Below are 24,724 nucleotides of genomic sequence, written 5' to 3' on the forward strand. Positions count from 1 at the left end.
TTGATGCATTCTCTTCCCCACTCCTCCCCTTTCTCGATTATTTCCTTTAAGGCATCTACACTAGCCATCTGGGGAGTGTTTGATGTTCCGAAGTTTCTAAATCTACGATGAGATCCGAGATCCCATGAAATTTAAAGGACGAATTCTCCTGGTTCCTTTGTCAGCTCCCATTTATCTGCCGGCTCCTTGAACGTATGGGTGATGTTCCTCAGGGAGGTATTCTGGCCAACAGCATTGGCCAGGGGACGCATGTTTGACAGTGGATTTGGCAGGGGGACAGGTAAAGGGAATGGAAGAGAAAGCCTAGTCTTACGCGTCATTTAAATCCCCATTCTGCTCCTGCCACAAGTGGGGCATTCCTTAAAGAGCAAGAATTTCATTAAGCAAATACCCTAAAAAGAATGTAGGGTAAGACCCCCGAAAGGAATTGGAAGCACTGGCCAGGAGGTCAGCTCCGCTCGCCGCCACACTGACCACTTTTCCTCTCCCAAGGGCTTGACGACTGGCGGGAAGGAACCCGGGTCGCTGCGCGCGCTCACGCGCCTGCGCCTGAGGGCCCAAGGCCCCAACGCTAGCGCGTCGCGCTTGCCCGCACAGCCTTCCCGCGCAGCCTTACGCGCTCCGGTGCGCAGGCGCAGAGGGAGCAGGCGGGCGTGCGGACGTGCGTGCGTGCGGCCGATTTTCTAGGGACCTGGGCGGCGGCCATGGCTGCAGGCCCCTTGCGCGGTCTGGTAGTGGCCGGTGGAGGCGAGAGTAGCGAGAGCGAGGATGACGGCTGGGAGATTGGGTATCTTGACCGGGCAGCTCAGGTAGCGAAGGAGGACTTGTCTTGGCCGCACCTGGATCGGTCTTCCCTGGCCATGAAACCTCTTACTTCCTCGCCTGTGTTTCCCTAATTTTTTTTCCAGTGTAAATACAGGCTTTTGGACTCCAAACCAATTCGCAGTTTCCCTACTGTGCTTTCCATCAAATGCGCTTCTTTAGGTTGTCGATGTAGCTCTTTACTTAGGTTTGGACCCATCATAACCCAAAGATAATTTTAGTTATGAGTTAGTCACAAACTTTGGATGTTGCCTCCCCCCACCCCCACCCCCCAAAAAAAGATGTACCAAAACTCGATCATTATTGTTTCCCGATGCAGTGGAAATGAAAGTATGTGTAACAGGAAAATTTTTTAACTTTCTGCTTTTTTAGAAATTAAAAGGACCGTTAGCCATTGAAGAAAAGCATGAAACATTTAAGAAAGCTTTGACTACAGGAGATGTTTCATTGGTCGAGGAGCTCCTGGATTCTGGTGAGAATTAAGGGACAGTTTCAACCTAACACAGTTGTCTCAGTTCACAAGGGTTCCTTATTTTATTTATTTATTTATTTGTTTTGCGGTACGTGGGCCTCTCACTGTTGTGGCCTCTCCCATTGCGGAGCACAGGCTCCGGACGCGCAGGCTCAGTGGCCATGGTTCACGGGCCCAGCCGCTCTGCGGCATGTGGGATCTTCCCGGACCGGGGCAGGAACCCGTGTACCCTGCATTGGCAGGCGGACTGTCAACCACTGCGCCACCAGGGAAACCCCAGGGTTCCTTATTTTAAAAGGTTTGAGTTGTTTTTCTAATGGAAGCACAGTGAATGTTAGTATCTCAAGTGTCCTACATGTCTTACTTGACTCAGTTCTCTCTGCCTTATTTTCTTCCTCTAACACAAATTTGGAATGCCACACTGACACCGTCCATCAGTTCTTCCACCTCCTTCAAAAGGTCTAGTCTGACTAATCCTACCCCACTTTGATAATCCTTACTTACTTTGCTCAGCATTTACTTGTCTATAATTATTATTATGTGTTTCTCAAGAATTGTTTCTAGTTATGTACATTTTAGTTATGTTCTTTGCCTGTGTTGGTTGTGTCAGTGTGTGAATGAGAATGAAGCAGGAATCTATCTGGATACCTCTTCCAGCCTATCACCTACTCAGTGTGCTTCCTTGGGAAAGTCATTTGAACTCCCAGAGCATCTATTTCTTTATAAAAACATTATAATTCTGTCTTGGGTCCCATGACATTTTTCTGTGTATTAAATTAAATATTATTTTTTAAAATTACCTTGACATGGAAGTGTGAGTTGTTGATAATGACTGAAATTATCAAAGGAGTAACAAGCATCTACTGTCTACCTGTAAATGCAAAACATTCACATACAAAATTGTATATAGCAAAATGTTTTTCTTCTATGCTAGAGATGCATGGTTTAGTGGAAAGTAAATCATTTTGGAAACAGTACAGTTCTGGGTTTGATTATTAGCCCTGCCACTTGATGGCTCTGTAATCTTGACCAATTTAGGAAACTTCCTAAACTTCAATTACCCCCTTTTAAAAACCGGGATGCATTGTATCAAAGGGTTTTTTTTGGGGGGGGGATTAAAATGAGAGACTATATACGGGTCTTAGAACATATAGGCATTATATAAATATTAGCCGTTGTAACAAGTAAGAAGGATCATGTGACTTTGTGGACAATGGAACTTGAATTTGTAATTAAAAAATTAAATTGAATAAAATTGGAATAATTGAAAGAGGCCTAATACTAGGATATGAACACGTGCAGGAGTGTGCATAGTGTTGGATGGGATGGAATAGGCAGAAATTTGTTTTAGAAAAGTGAGTTTGCCTTGGGAGTAGTGGGACTAGGTGCACTGAAGTGTTGGAGGCTCTTGAAAGCATTGAAAAGAGCCTACTGGTAAAGTGTTTCGTCAGCCTTTTAAAATTTGTCTTTAATTACAAAAAAATTTTAACTTCCTTTTAAAAAAACAATAACAAATAGGTATAAGTAGAGAAACACCTTTGTCCCCACTTTCACCCGTATTACCTCTGAAGTCTCATTTTCACACGTAACTCTTGTTTTAGTATTTCCTGATTTCCTTCCAGATGTCATTATTTAACACTTTAAAAAATATTTTTACTTTTTTGCCTTTCAAAGCCATACGTATTCCTGCACCAGTTGGAAGTTTAATAAAAATATGAAACCTCCTTTTGAGTCAGCCATTTTTAGCAGTCTTTGGTTTTTGTTCTTCTGCTATGCACTAACATTTTCAGTTCTCTTTAAATTATTAAATATTTTAGACATTCAAAAATGTATGGCGACTTATCTTTTTCCCCCTGGAGATTACCACTCTCCTATAGTTGGTATTTATTATTCCTATGTACGTCTTTATACTTTTACTATATGTATATACCCCCAAACAATTTAGTGTTATTTTGAATGTCGTTGAGCTATAAAAATATATTGTGTCAATCCTTTTAAACTTATCTTTTTTGCAGTATGCTTAGAACATAATATGTGCTTAATAATTTACTTTTTTGAGCTTAGAGGTGATGATTATTAAGAATTTTTATACTAAAATGCCATATTTGCTTAGCCTTATCTTCACATCTTTTCCTTTTTACTTTTGCTGTCACAGTTTTGAGCAGTAAGGTCAATAAGGAAAGAATAATGAGAAAACAAAATGATCTTTTCTCTGATCTCATTCATATGCTTTCAGTTGCAGCAATTTAAAGAGGAAAATTTGTTAGAGAAGACAAGTTGGGTCAGCAGTATATATCTATATATATATCTATATCTATATCTATATCTATATCTATATATATATATATATATATACACTAAGACAGTTTTCTGTTGTTTTCTCCTAGGAATTATCATGCACCTTATATCAATTAAAGTTAGACAATTGGGAATTTGACAAATATAGTCTTTCAGTAACTTAGTGTTCCTACAGAAAAAAAGTGAGTTCTCCCTAACAAGTTTCCATTCCTTCAGTGATATGACCTTCATCTTTGCAGATGGAACACTTTAGAGCCAGAGACTACAACCTGTAAATTGTAAGGTATATGTAAGGAAGCCTATATTCAGTGGTTTTGACATAGAAGTTTTCCTTCTTTGAAACAGAAAAACGTTCTTTTTTTTTTTTCTTTTCTTAAGATTAGCAGATATTTCTTAGGTTGAAGAGAGAGTTTGCCGCTTACATCTTGATCTCTTTATAGCAAAGGCTTTACATAAATGTAATGGGTTATGTTCACTGCCTTTTTATAATCTTGTCCTTGTATCGTACCTTCTATGCTCCTCCCCAGTCTTAGATCCAAATGTAGATTAGTTCAACCATTTTTTTTTCTTTTTTATGTGACTAAACTAATCAGTGCTATCGGGGAAAATCAGATGACTTCGGGGATTTGTACCATTAATGATTTGTTTGAGGATTTTAAGGTCAGCTGGCTCTCATCGTTTCTTAACAGTTACTATCCATCCCTTCCTGTCTCATTCTGGATGGTGGCTATTTAAAACTTCATCCTGCTCCTCAGGCCTGATATCTCTTCTGTGCCTCTCCTTATTCTAGCTCACTGTTTCGTTCATTTGTCCAAAGCAGAACTTGATAGTTATTTTCTATTTGTTCTTTTCCAACACTCCTGTTCCTCAAAGTAATTTTAAATTCCAATAACCCTGCCTTTGAAATGTCCTTTTGTATTTCCTCTTCTTTTTCTCTGCTGCCCTTGCTCTGACTTTTGCATGGACTTCCAGCCTCATAACCAGTTCTCCCTGCCTCCTATCCCACTCTCAGCAGTGGTACCTACATTTTCTTTATAATACGAGTATAATGATGTAAATCCCTGGATCACAAAGTATAGTCTACATTTCTTAACCCTAACCTACCTTTTTAACCTTATGTTTGGCCAGTAACCCATGGTTAAATTTTGCGTTGGGAAGGAGGGTAAAGGAGTTTTAATAAGGAATATATTTGTTTACACAATATTTGTTAATATGTTTGCCACCATAGAGATGTATGATAATATTCTAACTAAAAAGACATTTTTTATCTGTGAAACTTTTCCCAACTGCCCTAGAGAGAAAAAGGAAGCATGTAAAAACCTGTTCTAATATAAATATATATTATATGAAAAAACATTTGACAGATTCAGTCTCTTGGAAAATAGTGAAACTGAAGTGAACTATAGTGAAACTGAAGTTAGCTTTTTTATCAAAGTTCATATATAATTTTCTATTTTTCTGAAGCCATTATTACCAAGAAATTCCCTTCCATTATAAAGTACACAGTGTATGTCACTATGTGAAGTACTTTAAACATATTAAGGTGACAGTGATTTTTTTTTTTGGTGGGGGAGGTTTTAAAACCTTGTCTTTATATTGACAGGCATCAGTGTAGAGTTCAGCTTTCGCTATGGGTGGACTCCCCTTATGTATGCTGCCAGTGTTTCCAATGTAGCGCTGCTTCAGGTTCTGTTGGACAGAGGTGCTAATGCAAGCTTTGATAAGGGTAAGATGTTTTAAATATTTAAATATGTGAAAATGTACTTTGTATATTTCTCTGTTTAGAAGCCTAATTATATTCTGTTTGGGGGTGGTGATATATACTTTCCATGCTCTGTTTTCATATATTCACTTTAAACCTTTGCTCTTGAAAACAATTGTAATAAGGTTAAGATATTTGACGTAACTTAACTGATTATTTTTACTGTGATTTTCTTGATTCCCAAGCAGCTAATAAGCAAAGTGAAAAACATTAGTTTTTTTAAAAAATCTTCCTATTAGTTATATTATATAAACAACATAAAAAACAAATTAGAAACCATAGATATTTTGAAAAACCTTCTATTCAAAGAGGTAGATTCCATTTATATTATCGTTATAAATGGTTGTGTTCTTACTATATACCTTTAACTTCTATGCTAGAGAGTTTTGGTTATTTTTAAGGTAAAATGCATTGAAAGAAAACACTGAAAAGCTGATAATTTAGTGGAAAATTGCTTGAAAATCAGTCTTTGGAATTTACAGCTCAACTCTGAATTATATCACGTAAAGTTGTTTCAAAGATAATTTATTAAATCCATTTGTTTCTGTCTTTGTCAGTAGTGCTTTGATTGCTTTTGAAGAATAAGAGTATATGTGCAAATGCTATTTAATTATTATATTGAATTACTGATTATTTTCTACAGGTTCCCAATAGACAATTCATTTCGTAATTCAGGTATAGGTTTCATTTTAGAATTAATTTTCATATTAATTTTGTACTACATTAGATATTTGTAAAATCATTTCTGTTTTTTTCTCATTTATATATTTTATATAAATTCTTGTCTTATTGACAATTTTATGTTTAATCTGCTGCTGTGGTAGGTTTTTCTTATTATGTCATTTAAAAATATCACCCAGCGGAAAAAAAGAAAAATATCACCCAGGGACTTCCCTGGTGGTCCAGTGGTTAAGACTGCTCTCCCAATGCAGGGGGCACAGGTTCGATCCCTGGTTGGGGAACTAAGATCCCACATGCCACATGGCGTGGCCTAAAAAGAAAAAAAAAACAATCTCCCAATGAAAGCTATACTTAGAAATGAGATTTTTGAAAGTGTATAAAATGTTGTGCTCAAAAAACTGATTAATAGTTTTCTTTTTCTGCTTCTTGTAATAAGAGGAATACCTTTCAGTTATAAAACACTTTATATTTTGCCCAGCATGTTCACATAAATTATTTTATGTATCCCACAGACCCCCTCAGGTGGAGGGCAGGCTTTAGCTTCTTATATGTAAGTTAGGTCTACTAAGATATCACTGGAATCACAGTTTATCAGTGACAGAACTGGGACCAGAATCTATATTTCTATATTTGGTCATATTGAACCACAAATGTAAACCATGGCTGGCATGACCTATTTTTAATTCCCCAATTCTTACTTGAGAATTGTTTTTTGTTTTGTTTGGGTTTTTAATTTACCCTGATCTCCACTGATGCCATAGAAGCCAAGGGAAGAAGAGTTTTAGGAAATGGGATGGGCTAAGAGAGATCAAGTAGAAAAGGACTAAAAAGAAACCAATACATGTAGCAGTTAGGACATCTTCAGTAGGATGGTTTGGGCGTAAGCCAGATTTCAGTGAGTGGTCAAATGAGTGAGAACTAAAGAAGTGAAATCAGAGAATATCAATCATTGTTTTTTAACCATGTGTTCAAGGCATACTTTAATCAACCAAAAACTATTCAACTCCAGGCAGTAAATCTGCACAGAGCTCATGCTCTGAACCACTTTCCTATTCTCTTGAAGAAATGAGAATAGGGAAAGGAAATTAGTAAATGAATTGTAGATATACTTTGGAAATTGATAGTTCATCCCTGAGCTCATTTTTTGGTGAAGGAATACAAAGTTATCCGCTAAGAACAAGAGATTTGGAAATAGGTTATAGAATTTTAAGAATGCAATAAATATTTAGAATCTTTTGAATGATAAAAGAAGTTAATTAGATACACTTTCTGATGTGTGTGGGGTTTTCCTCACCTTTCCTTTCACTATAGATAAGCAAACTATTTTGATAACTGCATGTTCTGCTCATGGCTCAGAGGAACAGATCTTGAAGTGTGTAGAGCTACTACTTTCAAGAAATGCTGATCCAAATGTTGCTTGTAGGTAAGAACCTTACCATTTGTTCAAAAATGATGAAGATACTTTTCTTTGATTATCAGCCTTTTGTTTGATTATGTTAAACACTTGACAGCATGATTTTTTAAACATCATGAGCAGTGTGTGTTTACTTGGCCATATAGCTGATGAATGAAAATAAGTCATAAGGTCATGGTTCCAATTGTACAAGAATATCAAAGGAAGGGCATGTCATTAAAGTAGTCTTTCAATTTTTAATATTTAGAGGAATGTCCTAAGAAGTTGAATGAGAGGGAAAGTACAACAATAAACTGTATCATTTTCCTTTGAATTACACACTCAAAAGAATATGATAATTGAGCTATAATAGTAAAGCCTCTTAGTATTCTCTCTATACAGCACAGACCCACTAAACAATTTACACAGATACTATGAATTCCAAAATAATATATCAAAATGTTTCCATTTTCCCAAGACTTTTCCAGTTAACTATATTATATATGTAATAGTGCCTAGATGCATAGAAGATAAGCAGTGAACGTATCTTGCATCTGTTAAAATGTCAATAATAAAAAAAAAATGAATCATATTATTTCAAATTTCTATCACTGACTTCCTTCTTGTCTGGCTCCAACTTCCTATTAAAGCTCTTTCTGTTTTATTTAATCTTCACAATGAAGCAAGAGGGAAGTAGCCCATCCAATAGAAAATGTCTAGTGTGAATAGAATTATAATGCCTGATATATAGAAGTAACTAGGCTTTACTCTGGAAGTTATTTTCTAATTTAGCTTAGTTTCTGTGACCTGTATAGCAGCTTTGGAAGGTACTGTACAGCTGTAGATAATTCCCAGATCTTTTCTGAGGCAGAGATTTTGATTTAGTAGAGTGGTTCAAGCAAGGTCTATTTGGTCCTCCAGTGGGTTTTTGGCAAAGCCTGGAGACTTTTTTTTTTTTTTTTGGCTGCATTGGGTCTTCGTTGCTGCACGCAGGCTTTCTGTAGTTGTGGCAAATTGGGGCTACTCTTCGTGGGGGGGCACAGGCTTCTCATTGTGGTGGCTTCTCTTGTTGCAGAGCATGGGCTCTACACACATGGGCTTCAGTAGTTGCAGCACGCAGGCTCAGCAGTTCCAGCACGCGGGCTCTAGAGCGCAGGCTCAGTAGCTGTGGCACAGGGGCTTAGCTGCTCCGTGGCATCTTCCCAGCCCAGGGCTCGAACCGTGACCCCTGCATTGGCAGGTGGATTCTTAACCATGGTTCCACCAGGGAAGTCCCTGGAGACATTTTTGATTGTCACATCTGGGAGACACTGCTGGCATCTTATGGATAGAGGCCAGGGATGCTACTAAACATCCTACAATGTGTAGGACAGCCCCTCAAAACAAAGAATTGCCCATCCCAAAATGTCAAAAGTGCCAAGCTTGAAAAATCCAGTGTGAGAAAAGTCAAAGCTTATGGAGTGGATAATCAGTATTTAACAAATTAAGATTTAAAAGGAACTGGGAAAGAAACTACCTGCGAATTCTTAGCAAATCAATTCACAGGAACTTTTATTCTCTCATTTACAATATAATCCCTAGTTAGGTATACCTTTTGAATCTGATTATACCTTGAAATTAGGAACTCCAGGATACCTTACTGAAGTAAACTTCAACAGGTGCTGTAATTTTTTTTATTGTTGAATTTTATTTATTTTTTCATACTGCAGGTTCTTATTAGTCATCAATTTTATACACATCAGTGTATACATGTCAATCCCAATGGCCCAATTCAGCACACCACCATGCCCACCCCACCGTGGCTTTCCCCCCTTCGTGTCCATACGTTTGTTCTGTATGTCTGTGTCTCAACTTCTGCCCTGCAAACCGGTTCATCTGTACCATTTTTCTAGGTTCCACATACATGCATTAATGTATGATATTTGTCTTTCTCTTTCTTACTTACTTCACTCTGTATGACAGTCTCTAGATCCATCCACGTCTCAACAAATGACTCAATTTCGTTCCTTTTTATGGCTGAGTAATATTCCATTGTATATATATACCACATCTTCTTTATCCATTCGTGTGTCGATGGGCATTTAGGTTGCTTCCATGACCTGGCTATTGTAAATAGTGCTGCAATGAACATTGGGGTGCATGTGTCTTTTTGAATTATGGTTTTCTTTGGGTATATGCCCCAGAGTGGGATTGCTGGGTCATATGGTAATTCTAATTTTAGATTTTTAAGGAACCTCCATACTGTTCTCCATAGTGGCTGTATCAATTTACATTCCCACCAGTGCTGCAAGAGGGTTCCCTTTTCTCCACACCCTCTCCAGCATCTGTTGTTTGCAGATTTTCTGATGATGCCCATTCTAACTGGTGCAAGGTGATACCCCATTGTAGTTTTGATTTGCATTTCTTTAATAATTAGTGATGGTGAGCAGCTTTTCATGTGCTTCTTGGCCATCTGTATGTCTTCTTTGGAGAAATGTCTATCTAGGTCTTCTGACCATTTTTGGATTGGGTTGTTTGTTTCTTTAATGTTGAGTTGCATGAGCTGTTTATATATTTTGGAGATTAATCCTTTGTCCGTTGATTCATTTGCAACTGTTTTCTCCCATTCTGAGGGTTGTCTTTTCATCTTGTTTATGGTTTGCTTTGCTTTGCAAAAGCTTTGAAGTTTCATTAGGTCCCATTTGTTTATTTTTGTTTTTATTTCCATTACTCTAGGAGGTGGATCAAAAAAGATCTTGCTGTGATTTATGCCAAAGAGTGTTCTTCCTATGTTTTCCTCTAAAAGTTTTATAGTGTTCCGTCTTACATTTAGGTCTCGATTCCATTTTGAGTTTATTTTTGTTTATGGTGTTAGAGAGTGTTCTAAATTCATTCTTTTACATGTAGCTGTCTAGTCTTCCCAGCACCATTTATTGAAGAGACTCTATTTTCTCCATTGTATATCCTTGCTTCCTTTGTCATAGATTAGTTGACCATAGGTGCGTGTGTTTATCTCTGGGCTTTCTATCTTGTTCCATTGATCTATGCTTCTGTTTTTGTGCCAGTACCATATTGTCTTGATTACTGTAGCTTTGTAGTATAGTCTGAAGTGAGCGACTCTGATTCCTCCAGCTCCGTTTTTTTCCCTCAAGACTGCTTTGGCTATTTGGGGTCTTTTGTGTCTCCGTAAAAATTTTAAGATTTTTTGTTCTAGTTCCATAAAAAATGCCATTTGATTTTTGATAGGGATTGCATTGAATCTGTAGATTGCTTTGGGTAGTATAGTCATTTTCACAATATTGTTTCTTCCAATCCAAGAACATGGTATATCTCTCCATCTGTTTGTATCATCTTTAATTTCTTTCATCAGTGTCTTATAGTTTTCTGCATACAGGCTTTTTGTCTCCCTAGGTAGGTTTATTCCTAGGTATTTTATTCTTTTTGTTGCAGTGGTAAATGGGAGTGTTTCCTTAATTTCTCTTTCAGATTTTTCATCATTAGTGTATAGGAATGGAAGAGATTTCTGTGCATTAATTTTGTATCCTGCAACATTTCCAAATTGATTGATTAGCTCTAGTACTTTTCTGATGGCATCGTTAGGATTCTCTATGTATAGTATCATGTCATCTGCAAACAGTGACAGTTTTACCTCTTCTTTTCCTATTTGTATTCCTTTTATTTCTTTTCTTCTCTGATTGCCGTGGCTAGGACTTCCAAAACTATGTTGAATAATAGTGGTGAGAGTGGATATCCTTATCTTGTTCCTGATCTCAGAGGAAATGCTTTCAGTTTTTCACCATTGAGAATGATGTTTGCTGTGGGTTTGTCTTATATGGCCTTTATTATTTTGAGGTAGGTTCCCTCTATGCCCACTTTCTGGAGAGTTTTTATCATAAATGGGTGTTGAATTTTGTCAAAAGCTTTTTCTGCATCTACTGAGATGATCATATGGTTTTTATTTTTCAGTTTGTTAATATGGTGTATCACATTGATTGATTTGCGTATATTGAAGAATGCTTGCATCCCTGGGATAAATCCCACTTGATCATGGTGTATGATCATTTTAATGTGTTTTTGGATCCTGTTTGCTAGTATTTTGCTGAAGAGTTTTGCATCTATATTCATCAGTGATATTGGTCTGTAATTTCCTTTTTTTGTAGTATCTTTGTCTGCTTTTGGTGTCAGGGTGATGGTGGCCTCATAGAATGAGTTTGGGAGTGTTCCTTCCTCTGCAATTTTTTGAAAGAGTCTGAGAAGGATGGGTGTTAGCTCTTCTCTAAATGTTTGATAGAATTCACCTGTGAAGCCGTCTGGTCCTGGACTTTTGTTTGTTGGAAGATTTTTAATCACAGTTTCAATTTAATTACTTGTGAATGGTCTGTTCGTATTTTCTATATCTCCCTGGTTCAGTCTTGGAAGGTTATACCTTTCTAAGAATTTGTCCATTTCTTCCAGCTTGTTCATTTTATTGGCGTAGAGTTGCTTGTAGTAGTCTCTTAGGATGCTTTGTGTTTCTGCGGTGTCTGTTGTAACTTCTCCTTTTTCATTTCTAATTTTATTGATTTGAGTCCTCTCCCTCTTTTTCTTGATGATTCTGGGTAATTGTTTGCCAATTTTGTTTATCTTCTCAAAGAACCAGCGTTTAGTTTTATTGATCTTTGCTGTTGTTTTCTTTGGTTCTATTTCATTTATTTCTGCTCTGATCTTTATGATTTCTTTCCTTCTACTAACTTTGGGTTTTGTTTGTTGTTCTTTTTCTAGTTCCTTTAGGTGTAAGTTTAGATAGTTTATTTGAGATTTTTCTTGTTTCTTGAGGTAGGCTTGTATAGCTATAAACTTCCCTCTTAGAACTGCTTTTGCTGCATCCCATAGGTTTTGGAAGATTGTGTTTTCATTGTCATTTGTCTCTCGGTATTTTTTAATTTCCTCTTTGATTTCTTCAGTCATCTCTTGGTTATTTAGTAACGTATTGTTTAGCCTCCATGTGTTTGTGTTTTTTACGTTTTTTTCCCTGTAATTCATTTCTGATCTCATAGCGTTGTGGTCAGAGACGATGCTTGATATGATTTCAATTTTCTTAAATTTACTGAGGCTTGATTTGTGACCCAAGATGTGATCTATCCTGGAGAATGTTCCATGTGCACTTGAGAAGAAAGTGTAATCTACTGTTTTGGATGGAATGTCCTATAAATATCAATTACATCTATCTGGTCTATTGTGTCATTTAAAACTTCTGTTTCCTTATTTATTTTCATTTTGGATGATCTGTCCATTGCTGTAAGTGAGGTATTAAAGTCCCCTATTATTATTGTGTTATTGTTGACTTCCTCTTTTATAGCTGTTAGTAGTTGCGTTATGTATTGAGGTGCTCCTATGTTGGGTGCATAAATATTTACAATTGTTATATCTTCTTCTTGGCGTGATCCCTTGATCATTATGTGGTGTCCTTCCTTGTCTCTTGTAACATTCTTTATTTTAAAGTCTATTTTATCTGATATGAGTATTGCTACTCCAGCTTTCTTTTGATTTCCATTTGTGTGGAATATCATTTTCCATCCCCTCACTTTCAGTCTGTATGTGTCCCTAGGTTTGAAGTGGGTCTCTTGTAGACAGCATATATATGGGTCTTGTTTTTGTATCCATTCAGCCAGCCTGTGTCCTTTGGTTGGAGCATTTAATCCATTCATGTTTCAGGTAATTATCAATATGTATGTTCCTATGACCATTTTCTTAATTGTTTTGGGTTTGTTTTTGTAGGTCCTTTTCTTCTATTGTGTTTTCCACTTAGAGAAGTTCCTTTAGCCTTTGTTGTAGAGCTGGTTTGGTGGTGGTGAATTTTCTTAGCTTTTGCTTGTCTGTAAAGCTTTTGATTTCTCCATTGAATCTGAATTAGATCCTTGCTGGGTAGAGTAATCTTGGTTATAGGTTCTTCCCTTTCATCACTTTAAGTATATCATGCGTCTCCCTTCTGGCTTGTAGAATTTCTGCTGAGAACTCAGCTGTTAACCTTATGGGAGTTCCCTTCTATGTTATTTGTCATTTTTCCCTTGCTGCTTTCAATAATTTTTCTTTGTCTTTAATTTTTGCCAATTTGATTACTATGTGTCTCGGCATGTTCCTCCTTGGGTTTATCCTGTATGGGACGCTCTGCATTTCCTGGACTTGGGTGGCTATTTCCTTTCCCATGTTAGGGAATTTTTTTGACTATAATCTCTTCAGATATTTTCTCTGGTTCTTTCTCTCTCTCTCTTCTCCTTCTGGGACCCCTATAATGCAAATATTGTTGCGTTTAATGTTGTCCCAGAGGTCTCTTAGGCTGTCTTCATTTCTTTTCATTCTTTTTTCTTTATTCTGTTCCGCAGCAGTGAATTCCACCATTCTGTTTTCCAGGTCACTTCTCCGTTCTTCTGCCTCAGTTATTCTGCTATTGATTCCTTCTAGTGTAGTTTTCATTTCAGTTATTGTATTGTTCATCTCTGTTTGTTTGTTCTTTAATTCTTCTAGGTCTTTGTTAAACATTTCTTGCAACTTCTTGATCTTTGCCTCCATTCTTTCTCCGAGGTCCTGGATCATCTTCACTATCATTATTCTGAATTCTTTTTCTGGAAGGTTGCCTATCTCCACTTCATTTAGTTGTTTTTCTGGGGTTTTATCTTGTTCCTTCATCTGGTACATAGCCCTCTGCCTTTTCATCTTGTCTATCTTTCTGTGAATGTGGTTTTTGTTCCACAGGCTGCAGGATTGTAGTTCTTCTTGCCTCTGCTGTCTGTCCTCTGAGGTGCTGTAATTTTGATTTGTACTTTTAGCAATGGCTTATGATAAGACTTGCCTCTCTGGATTCTTGGAAAATTGTTTTTTGTTGGTGCTGTTCAATTTTTGTTCCTACTTCTACAAGATACTATAGATATTGAAGTCTTTAACCCTTCCAGTCACTTACCATCTTGTAAACACATTAAAGGAGAAGTTAAGCAAATCAGTGTCAGACTATTCTATTTCCTTAAGAACTAGAAGGTGTCTTCTAGATACATAGGGAATATTTGGAAAAAACATTTCATTTGAATTAAAATAACACAAGGTTAGAATCTCAAGCTAAAAGTATAAGGCAACCACACAATTTCAAAACTCAAACTCTAGAGAATTTGCTGAATTTGAAAGAGTATAAGATTTAGATTTGTATGTGGTCAACTAAAATAAATAGAGAATTCTACAGCATGGCTGAAGAAAAGAGTAATCTGCATCTAATTAACAAATGTGAGAAATACCTGAAAAAACAAACTATTCAACTGCTTTTATTTTAATGCTCAAATAAAGCAATAAAATGATTAAATTGTGTTTTCTTGCAGAAAAAGGATCTTGATAGAGCTAGAAAGAGAATAAGTCATGGCAAATAGTGCTGTTAGGCTGCAGATTTTATACAGATCGCATTAGTGGACCTACGGGGATAGCATGCTGGCAGTGTAAAGAAAAAAATCTCAGGACACAGGAGAGTACATTGAGATTTGGGGGAATTTTAGAGGTAATTCATTAGCAGTGGCAAAAATTGAAACCTATTAGAAGATTGGGAGTTTTAGTCTCATGTACAAAATGCCAGAAAATATAAGGGTTATGTGAGGGAACTCCTGTTCAGTTAAAACATGTTTAGATGAATTTACTTTCAAGCTGTTGACATAGCCTGTTTTGTTGAACAGTTCTTCTGCTGACAGAAATTACCTCTCAAGAAAAAGAGGGGGAAGAGTCAGCCATAAAACATAAATGGATAGTTTTTGTGAAAGCTTGACGGTCATATACTTGCCAGCTGCAAAGGAAGTTGACCTGTAACTACTTTTTTTTTTTAACTACAATGAGATCAGTAGTCTTGTTCCATGAAGTTAAAGTAATAGAAAAGTCTTTAGAGATCAGCCTCTAATCTAGAACACAGAAGTCTCATTTTCGATATATAAAGTAGCATGGAAGCCCTTCTGTATTCTATGGATGTAACATAAAAGACAGGCTTAGTTTGCATAGAATATGGAAAAAAGAAAAGGAGGGTTTTTACCAGTATTAGAAGCAGGAAAATAATTCTAGATCTTATAATGGAAGTGAATCACTTAAATGTACCACTTGGTTCTGTTTGCACTAAAATTGAATAGAAGAATAAAAATTAAGAAGAAACTGTTGAACTCCCTATACTTAATTAATTAGAGGTCTTGCTGAATGGTACTGAGGAAATTGCATAGTAAAGATTTTTATTGTATGTAATTTACATACAGTGAAATATTCAGATTTTCAGTATACAGTTGGATCAGTTTTGACAAACACACATTTGTGTAACTCACACCCCAACATGGAACATTTCTGTCATCCCAGAAAGTTCCTTCATGCCCCTCCCCAGTGCTCTGGAACTTACTTCTTTTTTATTTTTTTGCTGTGTTGGGTCTTAGTTGCGGCAGGTGGGCTCTTCGTTGAGGCATGCAGGCTCTTTGTTGCAGAGCGAGCTTCTCTCTACTTGTGGCGTGTGGGTTTTCTCTCTCTACTTGTGGCGCTCAGGCTCCAGGGTGCATGGGCTCTGTAGTTTGCTGCATGTGGGCTCTCTTGCTGAGGTGCCTGAGCTCAGCAGTTGTGGCATGCGGGCTTAGTTGCCCGACCAGTGATTAAACCCGTGTCCCCTGCATTGGAAGGTGGTTTCTTTACCACTGGACCACCAGGGAAGTCCCTGGAACTTACATCTATCACTATAAATTATTTTTTGCTATTCTAAAATGTTACATAAATATAATTATACAGAATATTTTCACTCAGGATAACGTTTTAAAGATTTATCCATGTTGTGTGTATCAAAAATTTGTTCCTGGGCTTCCCCTGTGGTGCAGTGGTTGAGAGTCCGCCTGCCGATGCAGGGGAGACGGGTTTGTACCCCAGTCCAGGAAGATCCCACATGCCGCAGAGCGGCTGGGCCTGCTGAGCCTGTGCATCCGGAGCCTGTGCTCCGCAATGGGAAGGGCCACAGCAGTGAGAGACCCGCATACCACAAAAAAAAAAAAAAAAAAAATTGTTCCTTTTTGAACCCTCTTGCACTGTTGGTGGGAATGTAAATTGATACAGCCACTATGGAGAACAGTATGGAGGTTCCTTAAAAAACTAAAAATAGAACTACCATATGACCCAGCAATCCCACTACTGGGCATATACCATGTGAAAACCATAATTCAAAAAGAAACATGTACCACAATGTTCATTGCAGCACTATTTACAATAGCCAGGACATGGAAGCAACCTAAGTGTCCATTGACAGATGAATGGATAAAGAAGATGTGGCACATATATACAGTGGAATATTAGCCATAAAAAGAAACGAAACTGAGTTATTTGTAGTGAGGTGGATGGACCTAGAGTCTGTCATACAGAATGAAGTAAGTCAGGAAGAGAAAAACAAATACCGTATGCTAACACATATATATGGAATCTAAAAAATAAAAAGCTTCTGATGAACCTAGGGGTAGGACAGGAATAAAGACACAGATGTAGAGAATGGACTTGAGGACACTGGGAGGGGGAAGGGTAAGCTAGGATGAAGTGAGAGAGTAGCATTAACATATATACGCTACCAAATGTAAAATCGATAGCTAGTGGGAAGCAGCTGGGAGATCAGCTGGGTGCTTTGTGACCACCTAGAGGGGCGGAATAAGGAGGGTGGGAGGGAGATGTAAGAGGGAGGGGATATGGGGATATGTGTATACATATAGCTGATTCACTTTGTTATTGTAACATTGTAACATTCCTTTTTATTGCTGAGTTTCCATTGTATGGAAATTCTGTACTAATTTAAAGAGATGTGATGAAGTCTTTATGGCCTGACAAAAATAGCTGACTCAATCAGGCAGAAAATTGATTGGCTTGGAAATTGAAAGAAAAGACAGAATAGTATATTTAAAAGACTGTGAAATTATTAAAATACTTCAGTAGGCAGAATTGAAAGCATACTATGGCTTGCTCTGTGCTAAGGCAGCATGAGTGCAGACAACATAGTGCATGATTCTGTATCCCTAGCAGCTCCTGGTATTAGGTCCAAGCACTTGTAGCCAGCCCTTAGCTTGTCTTTCCACAGTGTTTTTTGATCTCACTCCTTTCTTCAACTCTCCCCAGATTCCTGTGTCTTTTCCTCTAACGTTTAAACTATTAAGTCCTACCTATCGCCCCCCCTTTTTTTTAATTTTTAAAATTGTGGTAAAATATTTATAACATGAAAGTTGCCATTTTAACCATTTTTAAGTGTACAGTTTAGTGTATTTTTTGACTAAACGTTTGCCCCAGGTATTTGAAGCTTTGCAGTCTTTTTGAGCGATGCCCGCTTTTCTAGATTGAGTTGTGAGTTAAACTAAATAGACGAGCATCTTGTCAGTTCTTCAGGTAGCTGTGACTGTCTGCTTCTTTGTTTTACCTGCTGAATGCTTATTGGTGTTTGTTGTTTGATTTGGTTCAGCAAGCCATTTGTGTATGTGTGCTGAACGTCAATATTTGACATCAATATTTGCTGAACGTCACTAATTGCTCTTATATCATTTTCAGGGTTTCTTTTACTTTCTTAGCCATTCTAGTTCATTGTTATGGTGAACGTTTAATAATATTCATATTTATTAGATAAAGGTTATTTAAAAGAGCAACTCTCGTCTGCTTTGAAGTTTTATGTTGTTCCCAAATTTTGTATGCAAAGTAGACTTTCAAATCTGCTAGTACATTTGATTCCTAGGTGTCCATGTATTTTGGCAAATTTTTCTTAGTTTCTTCCAACATTTCTCTGTTTCATCTTGAAAATGGCTAATGAACAAAACACCAGTTTAATGTGGTAGGTATTATTAAGGTATCTCCATCTGCCACTTCAAGCATTATTATGACAAGCTTCTAAATGTGGGGTTGGTGCCTCAGTTCTAGAGAAGTCTCATCCATTATCTCTTTAAATATTACCTCTGCCCTGTTCTTTTCTCTGTTTCTGGGTCTCTGATTGCATATCTGTTAGACCTCACTGTATCCTCAGTGTCTGTCCTCTTTATTCTCCATCTTTTTGTTTCACTGTGCCACATTCTGGGTAATAGCTTCTAATCTGCCTTGTAGGTCATTGAATCTCATTTCACGTGCTTCTAATTTATTGTTAAACTCATCAATTGAGTTCATAATTTCAGTTATTTTTTTATTTCTAGAAATTGTTTGATTCTTTTTAAAACTGGCAGTGTTATAAAGAAGTTATAAAGTATTATTGTTATAAAGAAGTTTATAGCTTCTTGTTCCCTGAAAATATTTTCAGGCTCTAAATAAAACTTCTTTAATATGGTAAACATATAGTCTAGATGTAACAGTTATAGTATTTGGGATCTTTGTGGGTTTGTCTCTGTTAGCAGTAGTTTCTTATGCTTCTCACTCATGACTAGGTGCTAGTCATTAGATTTTAAAACTTACTTGTTGGAATAATATGAGGCCTCGGATGATCCATCAGAGAGGATTTTGTATATTTCTTAAAGGTGCCTAGGGCACTATCAGTCCAGGACTCATGTAATCTAAGTTCAGCGGTTGAAGTTCCCTGGACCATTTTGGTGATGTAAATTAAACCTAAACAGCTGGTTTATTTGTTTCATCCTTACCCTAAAGGTACTTAGAGTCCCAGATTAATGTGTCTTGAGTATGGTTTAGTAAACTCTCTACTTTGTATAGGCCCAGTGCTTTGAATTTTGTTCATCTTGAAGTTTGAAGCCACCAAAGCCACAGCTCAATTTCTCACTGGGTTCTTATGCACTGCCAGATGTCCTCAAGGCAAAAGCAACTGTTTATTTACCTCTTTTGCCACTTCAGTTAGTAGTTCTTTGATATCTTATTCAGTCTCTAAGAAATTAAAAAAAAATTTTATCTAGCTATTTTAAAAGCCTTCACAATTTTGATCCAAATTTAGCTTGCCATTACTGGAAGTAGAAATCAGCATCTTCTAAATTTTTTAATTGTTTTATTTATATGTCTTCTTTTAACTCTTTGTATTCCTTGCAGACTTTTAAAAATCTTGTTGAAAACAGCATTGATTTATTATTTAATGATCAGTTAAGTGTGAGTACATATAGATCTACCTTGTTATTTTATTAGTTTTTCTTAATTTTAAAAATTCTTTTAATTTCCTTCCTGTAGGACTAATGGAAAAAAACCTGACAACTTAAAAACCATTTTTAAATGAACACAAATCACGTTTTATGTTTCTCTTGGATCTTACCACTGACAATACCTAGTGTCCTGTGTCTAGCAAATACAATAATTTAATATTGATTTATTTATTTTAGCTTTAGAATTTGTTTCTGGGGTTAGGTTTTTAATTTTGTTTTTTAATGAAACACTTATTCAATGTTTCCTGTGTACCAGGCACTGTGTTAATTGCTCTTAAATATGTTGTCTAATATAATCCTTACTGCTCAGTGGTAGATGGTATGTTATTTTTACAGAAGAGAAAGTTGGCAATCAAGTGTTTAAGCCTTTAAATGTAGCAAAGGTTTGGTAAGGGAATTTACAAGTTTGATGTGAATAGGATCCACCATTGGGAATGTATTTATATTCCCTGTCTTGTCTAGGTTGAGGATTTTTCAAGACAACCAGTTTAAACAGCATGTCTTTTCTAATTGTTGCAAAACACGTCTTAAATTTGCCTTGTATCTTTGGGTTTTTTCCTCTCTTTCCCTAAATTATTGTTGGTACTTGAACGTTCTTACTTGAAAAGTCCACAGATTGCAAAGGGAAGTAGGTGAACAGAAAAATATTATCACCTTAATTCAGCATAATTGTATTTAGCTCTGAAAACAAGTGGCCTGTGACTAAACTGATTGGAACTTGGCAGCTGTGCCATAGTATGGATTTTATCATTCTTTATTTTTTTATATTGATAGTGCAGTAACAGATGATATTGTAAATTATTAAAGTCTAAAAGGTCTATATTAGACTATTGGATACATGATAAAATTTGAAACCCTCTTCAATCTAGCCTTAAATTTGCAGTTGATATTTTTATTGTTTGAGTAATAATAAGCCTTTAAAAAATATATATAATTAACATTTCTGTTTTTAGGACTTGTGTGTTTTTCCCCCAGTTTGCTAAAACATTTTCTTATATTAAAAAATACATATTTTCTTTACATTTAGTAGGTAATTTTTCTGGCAGGGGAGTTTGTTATATTCACATCACTTAGTCATGAGATAAGGGTTTTGTAAAATGATGTGGCATTTTATTTTCAATAGATGTTTTATTACCATTGATAAGACAGCACACATTAACTAATGTCCAAGGTTTTGACGTAATCATTGTGTGATTGTTAACTTGTTCAGTGTTATTGCCTATACAGAAAATACTCTGGGAAAAATGTTGCTTTCTTTATCACAATATAAATTTAGTTGTAAATGTCACTGGAACAGTTTGGTAGATTGAGGTGTAATTTTCAATTAAAATATTAACTTGTGTTCTACTTGTAAGTAATGATATGACATATCTTTGCTCTGAAAACATAGGCTGAAGTCACAAGAATATTTTCAGAAAAAAATTTTTAAAATAACTTATTTAGAAAATATTACTAGAAATTGTTATTTTGTGATTTTCTTTTTTTTTTTTTTATAAATTGCCTGTCCATATCCTATACTCATCTTTTCATTTACGTGTCTTTTCTTTATCTGCATATAGGAGCTGATCTTATCTTTGTCATCAGTTTCCCATGTATGCAAAAGGTGACAAATATCTTAGTGTCACCTGTATATACCTTGCATATACAGGGCATAGGATTAATATTGCTATTCATATACATGGAAATCTGCTTGGTCCTTTTGAAAGCACAAAATGGAGAGGATAGAGGTGAGAAAAGCTAGCTAATGAAAGCACTTGACGCTCATCTCTCAAAACACATACACAGAAGCCAAGACTGAAAAAAAACAAGAACAAAACCCTTTCAAATTCTGACTTGACTTTGTCTTACTTGTGTCTGGCACCAATGGTATATTGTGTGCTGGCTACTAAAGCTTCCACCTGGAAGAGACCCATGCCATTTCTTCTATTTAAGTATGGTCACATGGTCATATCTAACTTCAAGGGAGTAAGGAAGTGTTCACAGAAGGAGAAACAGCAATATTGGGTGAACAACCCTCATGATTTACCACGTCACCCTAAATGTATTTTCTTCATGGCCATAATAATTGTATTTTGTTTTTACTGTATGCTTAAAGCAATAGTTAATTTTGAATTTTGGACATAAATTTATACCGAGAAAAACTGATATTTATCTCAGACTTTGCCATTCACTTTTATGTATAATTTGTTCTTACTTTGTAATATCTCTTAGAGTTATTGCAGTTTTGATATTTATCATCCCACCTTAGGGGCAACTTTAATAGCCTCCTAACTGATATTTCTAACTGCACTATTTCTGTACTTTAGTCAGTCCTATATGCTGTTACCTGTAGAACACACTTCCTTTTGTCTATTAGGTGAAATCCAAAACTCTCCATAGTTTGATCCCACCTATTTCTGCTACTCCCTTATATCTAACTTTTATTTTATTTATACAGTTTCAGCGATGTTCCTCAGGTACATAATCATTCCTGCCTCTATGTTTTAGCTTTTGTTATTCTTCAATTTGGAATGTCCTCTCCTCCCCTTATTGTGCATTCACATTATGCCTTCGAGGGCCAGATTAATAGTCTGTTAAGCTTCCGTATGTTATTACAACCCACAAGAGTGCTTTTTGTTCATAAGCTATGATTTTGGGTGGGTGATTATCTTGTTTAGCACATTTTTATACATGTCGTGTGTTGTTCTCTTTGTTCTCTCATTGTTTAATATATGAAAGTCTTGATTTTACTGTAAGCCACTTGATTACCATGGCACCATATGTATTTTTCGGCTCCTTCACAATTCTTTCATGTGGTATTTGTCAAGTTTTTTTGTTTGTTTTTGTTAGTATTAGTTTTTTTTTGAATTTTTGAATTTTATTTTATTTTTTTATACAGCAGGTTCTTATTAGTCATCAATTTTATACACACCAGTGTATACATGTCAATCCCAATCACCCAATTCATCATGTCAAGTTTTTTATTGAATTTAATATATTTGATATAGAATGATCATTTATCTATTTATAAAACTTAACTGAAACATATCATTTGTGAAGTAATTAATATATTAATCCACTTATACCACAGAAAGTATGAAGCATGACTTAGAGCCTGAAAATCTGGGTCCAAATACTATCTTGATGACTTATCAAAGCTAATATGACTATTAAGTCTTTTTAAAATCTTTGAGGCTCAGTTTTTTCTCTCATTGAGAGATATGATATCTGGCTAACTAGCAGGATGACTATGAGAATTAAAACAAGATAATGAATATGAAAGTACTTAACATGCTGCCATTTGATAGTTCTGGTGCTTACCAAATGTTACATTTACTTAAATTGGGAATGTTTCCTGTGCTGTGTTATGAGCGCCATAATTTCTAAAATGTTTCTGATTGCTTTATAAACTAAATAAGTATAGGTACTATTTTTCTTTAAACATTTGTTATCATTTTAATAAAATACACATAAATGCATGAGTATATTCTTATCTGTTATGACTGAACATTAAACTGATTATGTATTTCAATAGGAAAAAAATCTGGATTATTATTGTGGTGGGTCAGGAATAAATGAGAGTTGGGGATGTGGAAAGGAGGATATAAACTACCTTTCTTGTAGCTTAGCAAGGAAGAGAGAAGAGATATAGGATGCTGTCTAAATGGGAATGTCAAGTACATTACTGACTTTAACAGTTAGTCTTTTAACTCTGTTCTGTTAAAAGAAGGAATTTTTTAAAGTTAATCTGGAGTTTGCCTAACACTTCTCAAAAAGATTACCCAGGTAGTGAATATAATTATTTCAATTGCTTTGTGATTAGGAATTATAATCCATCCTCTTCAGAAGTCTCTCTTTGAACTTTGGAATTGATTATGTTTAGATCACCAGATACATTTTCACAAAAAAATTAATTTGAAATAAAACCCAACCATATTTCATGTTTTATGATACATATTTTTTTCACATATTAGCATCTCTGAAATCAGTATGCTTCCTAAAATTGATGATATCTTAGATCCAATGAAATATAGTAATTTGTTACTTACGTATTTTAGTAGTTTTATCTTAGTTTGTACTTTCTGTATCCAGGAATGTCCAGTGATATTAGAAGTCCTGGGAAAAGTGAATAGTGTAAAAATAACATTAAAAATTTTCTCTCGTGATTTCATAGCTTTCAAAAATTAAAATTTTTTTCTTTCTTAAATATACTCTATTTCAGCATTTTCCCACCAGAATAAGTTACTTTCTATATATTAATGGTCTGTGCTAAAGAATTTTAGGAGAAGGATGATTCCTGATGCAAGTGAAGCATCAGATATAAAGAATTAATATATTTTTTCATTATACTACTTTGTATACAAATATAGGTGATGTTTTCATTAATAGGAAGCATAGTGCTACAATTATATTTCCTTTTGGACAATTTTCCCACATTCCAGTGTTATAGCAATAACTTCATGAATATATAGAAGTGAATCCATTCTTGCTGGGAAAGCTTAATATCTCCTCTTAATATGTCTCTGTGGAATTGTGCAATTATAAGGACCTTTATTTAGTCAAAAATTTACTGGATCTTGGAACTCTTTTCCTCAAGATCCCAGCGGGCGGAAGACTTGGAGAGGGAGAGCTTGAGGTGGATCAAGTGCGATGTTAGAGGGAAGCAATTAGCTCCTGTGTTGTTGCCTCTTAGGAGTCCAACCCCTCTGGGAAAACCTGCCCCAGGCCGCCTCCAGAGATCTTTAAGATGGCAGAGGAGTAAGATGTGGGGATCACCTTGCTTCCCACAGATACATCAGAAATACATCTACATGTGGAACAACTCCTACAGAACACCTGCTGAATGCTGGCAGAAGACCTCAGAATTCCCAAAAGTGTGGCTGACAGGGTCTCAGTGCGCTGGCTGGGTGTCAGGCCTGTGCCTCTGAGGTGGGAGAGTTGAGTTCAGGAGATTGGTCCACCAGAGACCTCCTGGCTGCACATAATATCAAATGGCGAAAGCTCTCACAAAGATCTCCATCTCAAAGCTAAGACCCAGCTCCACTCAACGACCAGCAAGCTACAGTGCTGGAAACCCTGTGCGAAACAACTAGCAAGACAGGAACACAACCCCACCCATTAGCAGAGAGGCTGCCTAAAATCATAATAAGGTCACAGACACCCCAAAACACACCACTGGACGTGGTCCTGCCCACCACAAAGACAAGATCCAGCCTCATCCA

At 36.2% G+C, this 24,724-nt stretch overlaps 1 protein-coding gene across 2 annotated transcripts in view; it reads left to right on the top strand.

The window, feature by feature from the left end:
* Positions 1 to 704: 704 nt before the first annotated feature.
* ASZ1 (ankyrin repeat, SAM and basic leucine zipper domain containing 1) overlaps positions 705 to 24,724 on the top strand; it is a gene marked incomplete at both ends in the record, with an annotated part of 79,664 nt that continues 55,644 nt past the window's right edge. For both annotated transcript variants that reach the window (XM_082661989.1, XM_082661990.1), the window contains 4 exons: positions 705 to 809; positions 1,195 to 1,294; positions 5,196 to 5,318; positions 7,347 to 7,458. In XM_082661989.1, coding sequence (XP_082518115.1) covers positions 705 to 809; positions 1,195 to 1,294; positions 5,196 to 5,318; positions 7,347 to 7,458 — 440 coding nt within the window. The remainder of the gene's footprint in view (positions 810 to 1,194; positions 1,295 to 5,195; positions 5,319 to 7,346; positions 7,459 to 24,724) is intronic.

This window comes from Grampus griseus (assembly GCF_964374135.1).
Source record: "Grampus griseus genome assembly, chromosome: 9".
In the NCBI taxonomy this organism is placed as follows: Eukaryota; Metazoa; Chordata; class Mammalia; order Artiodactyla; family Delphinidae; genus Grampus; species Grampus griseus.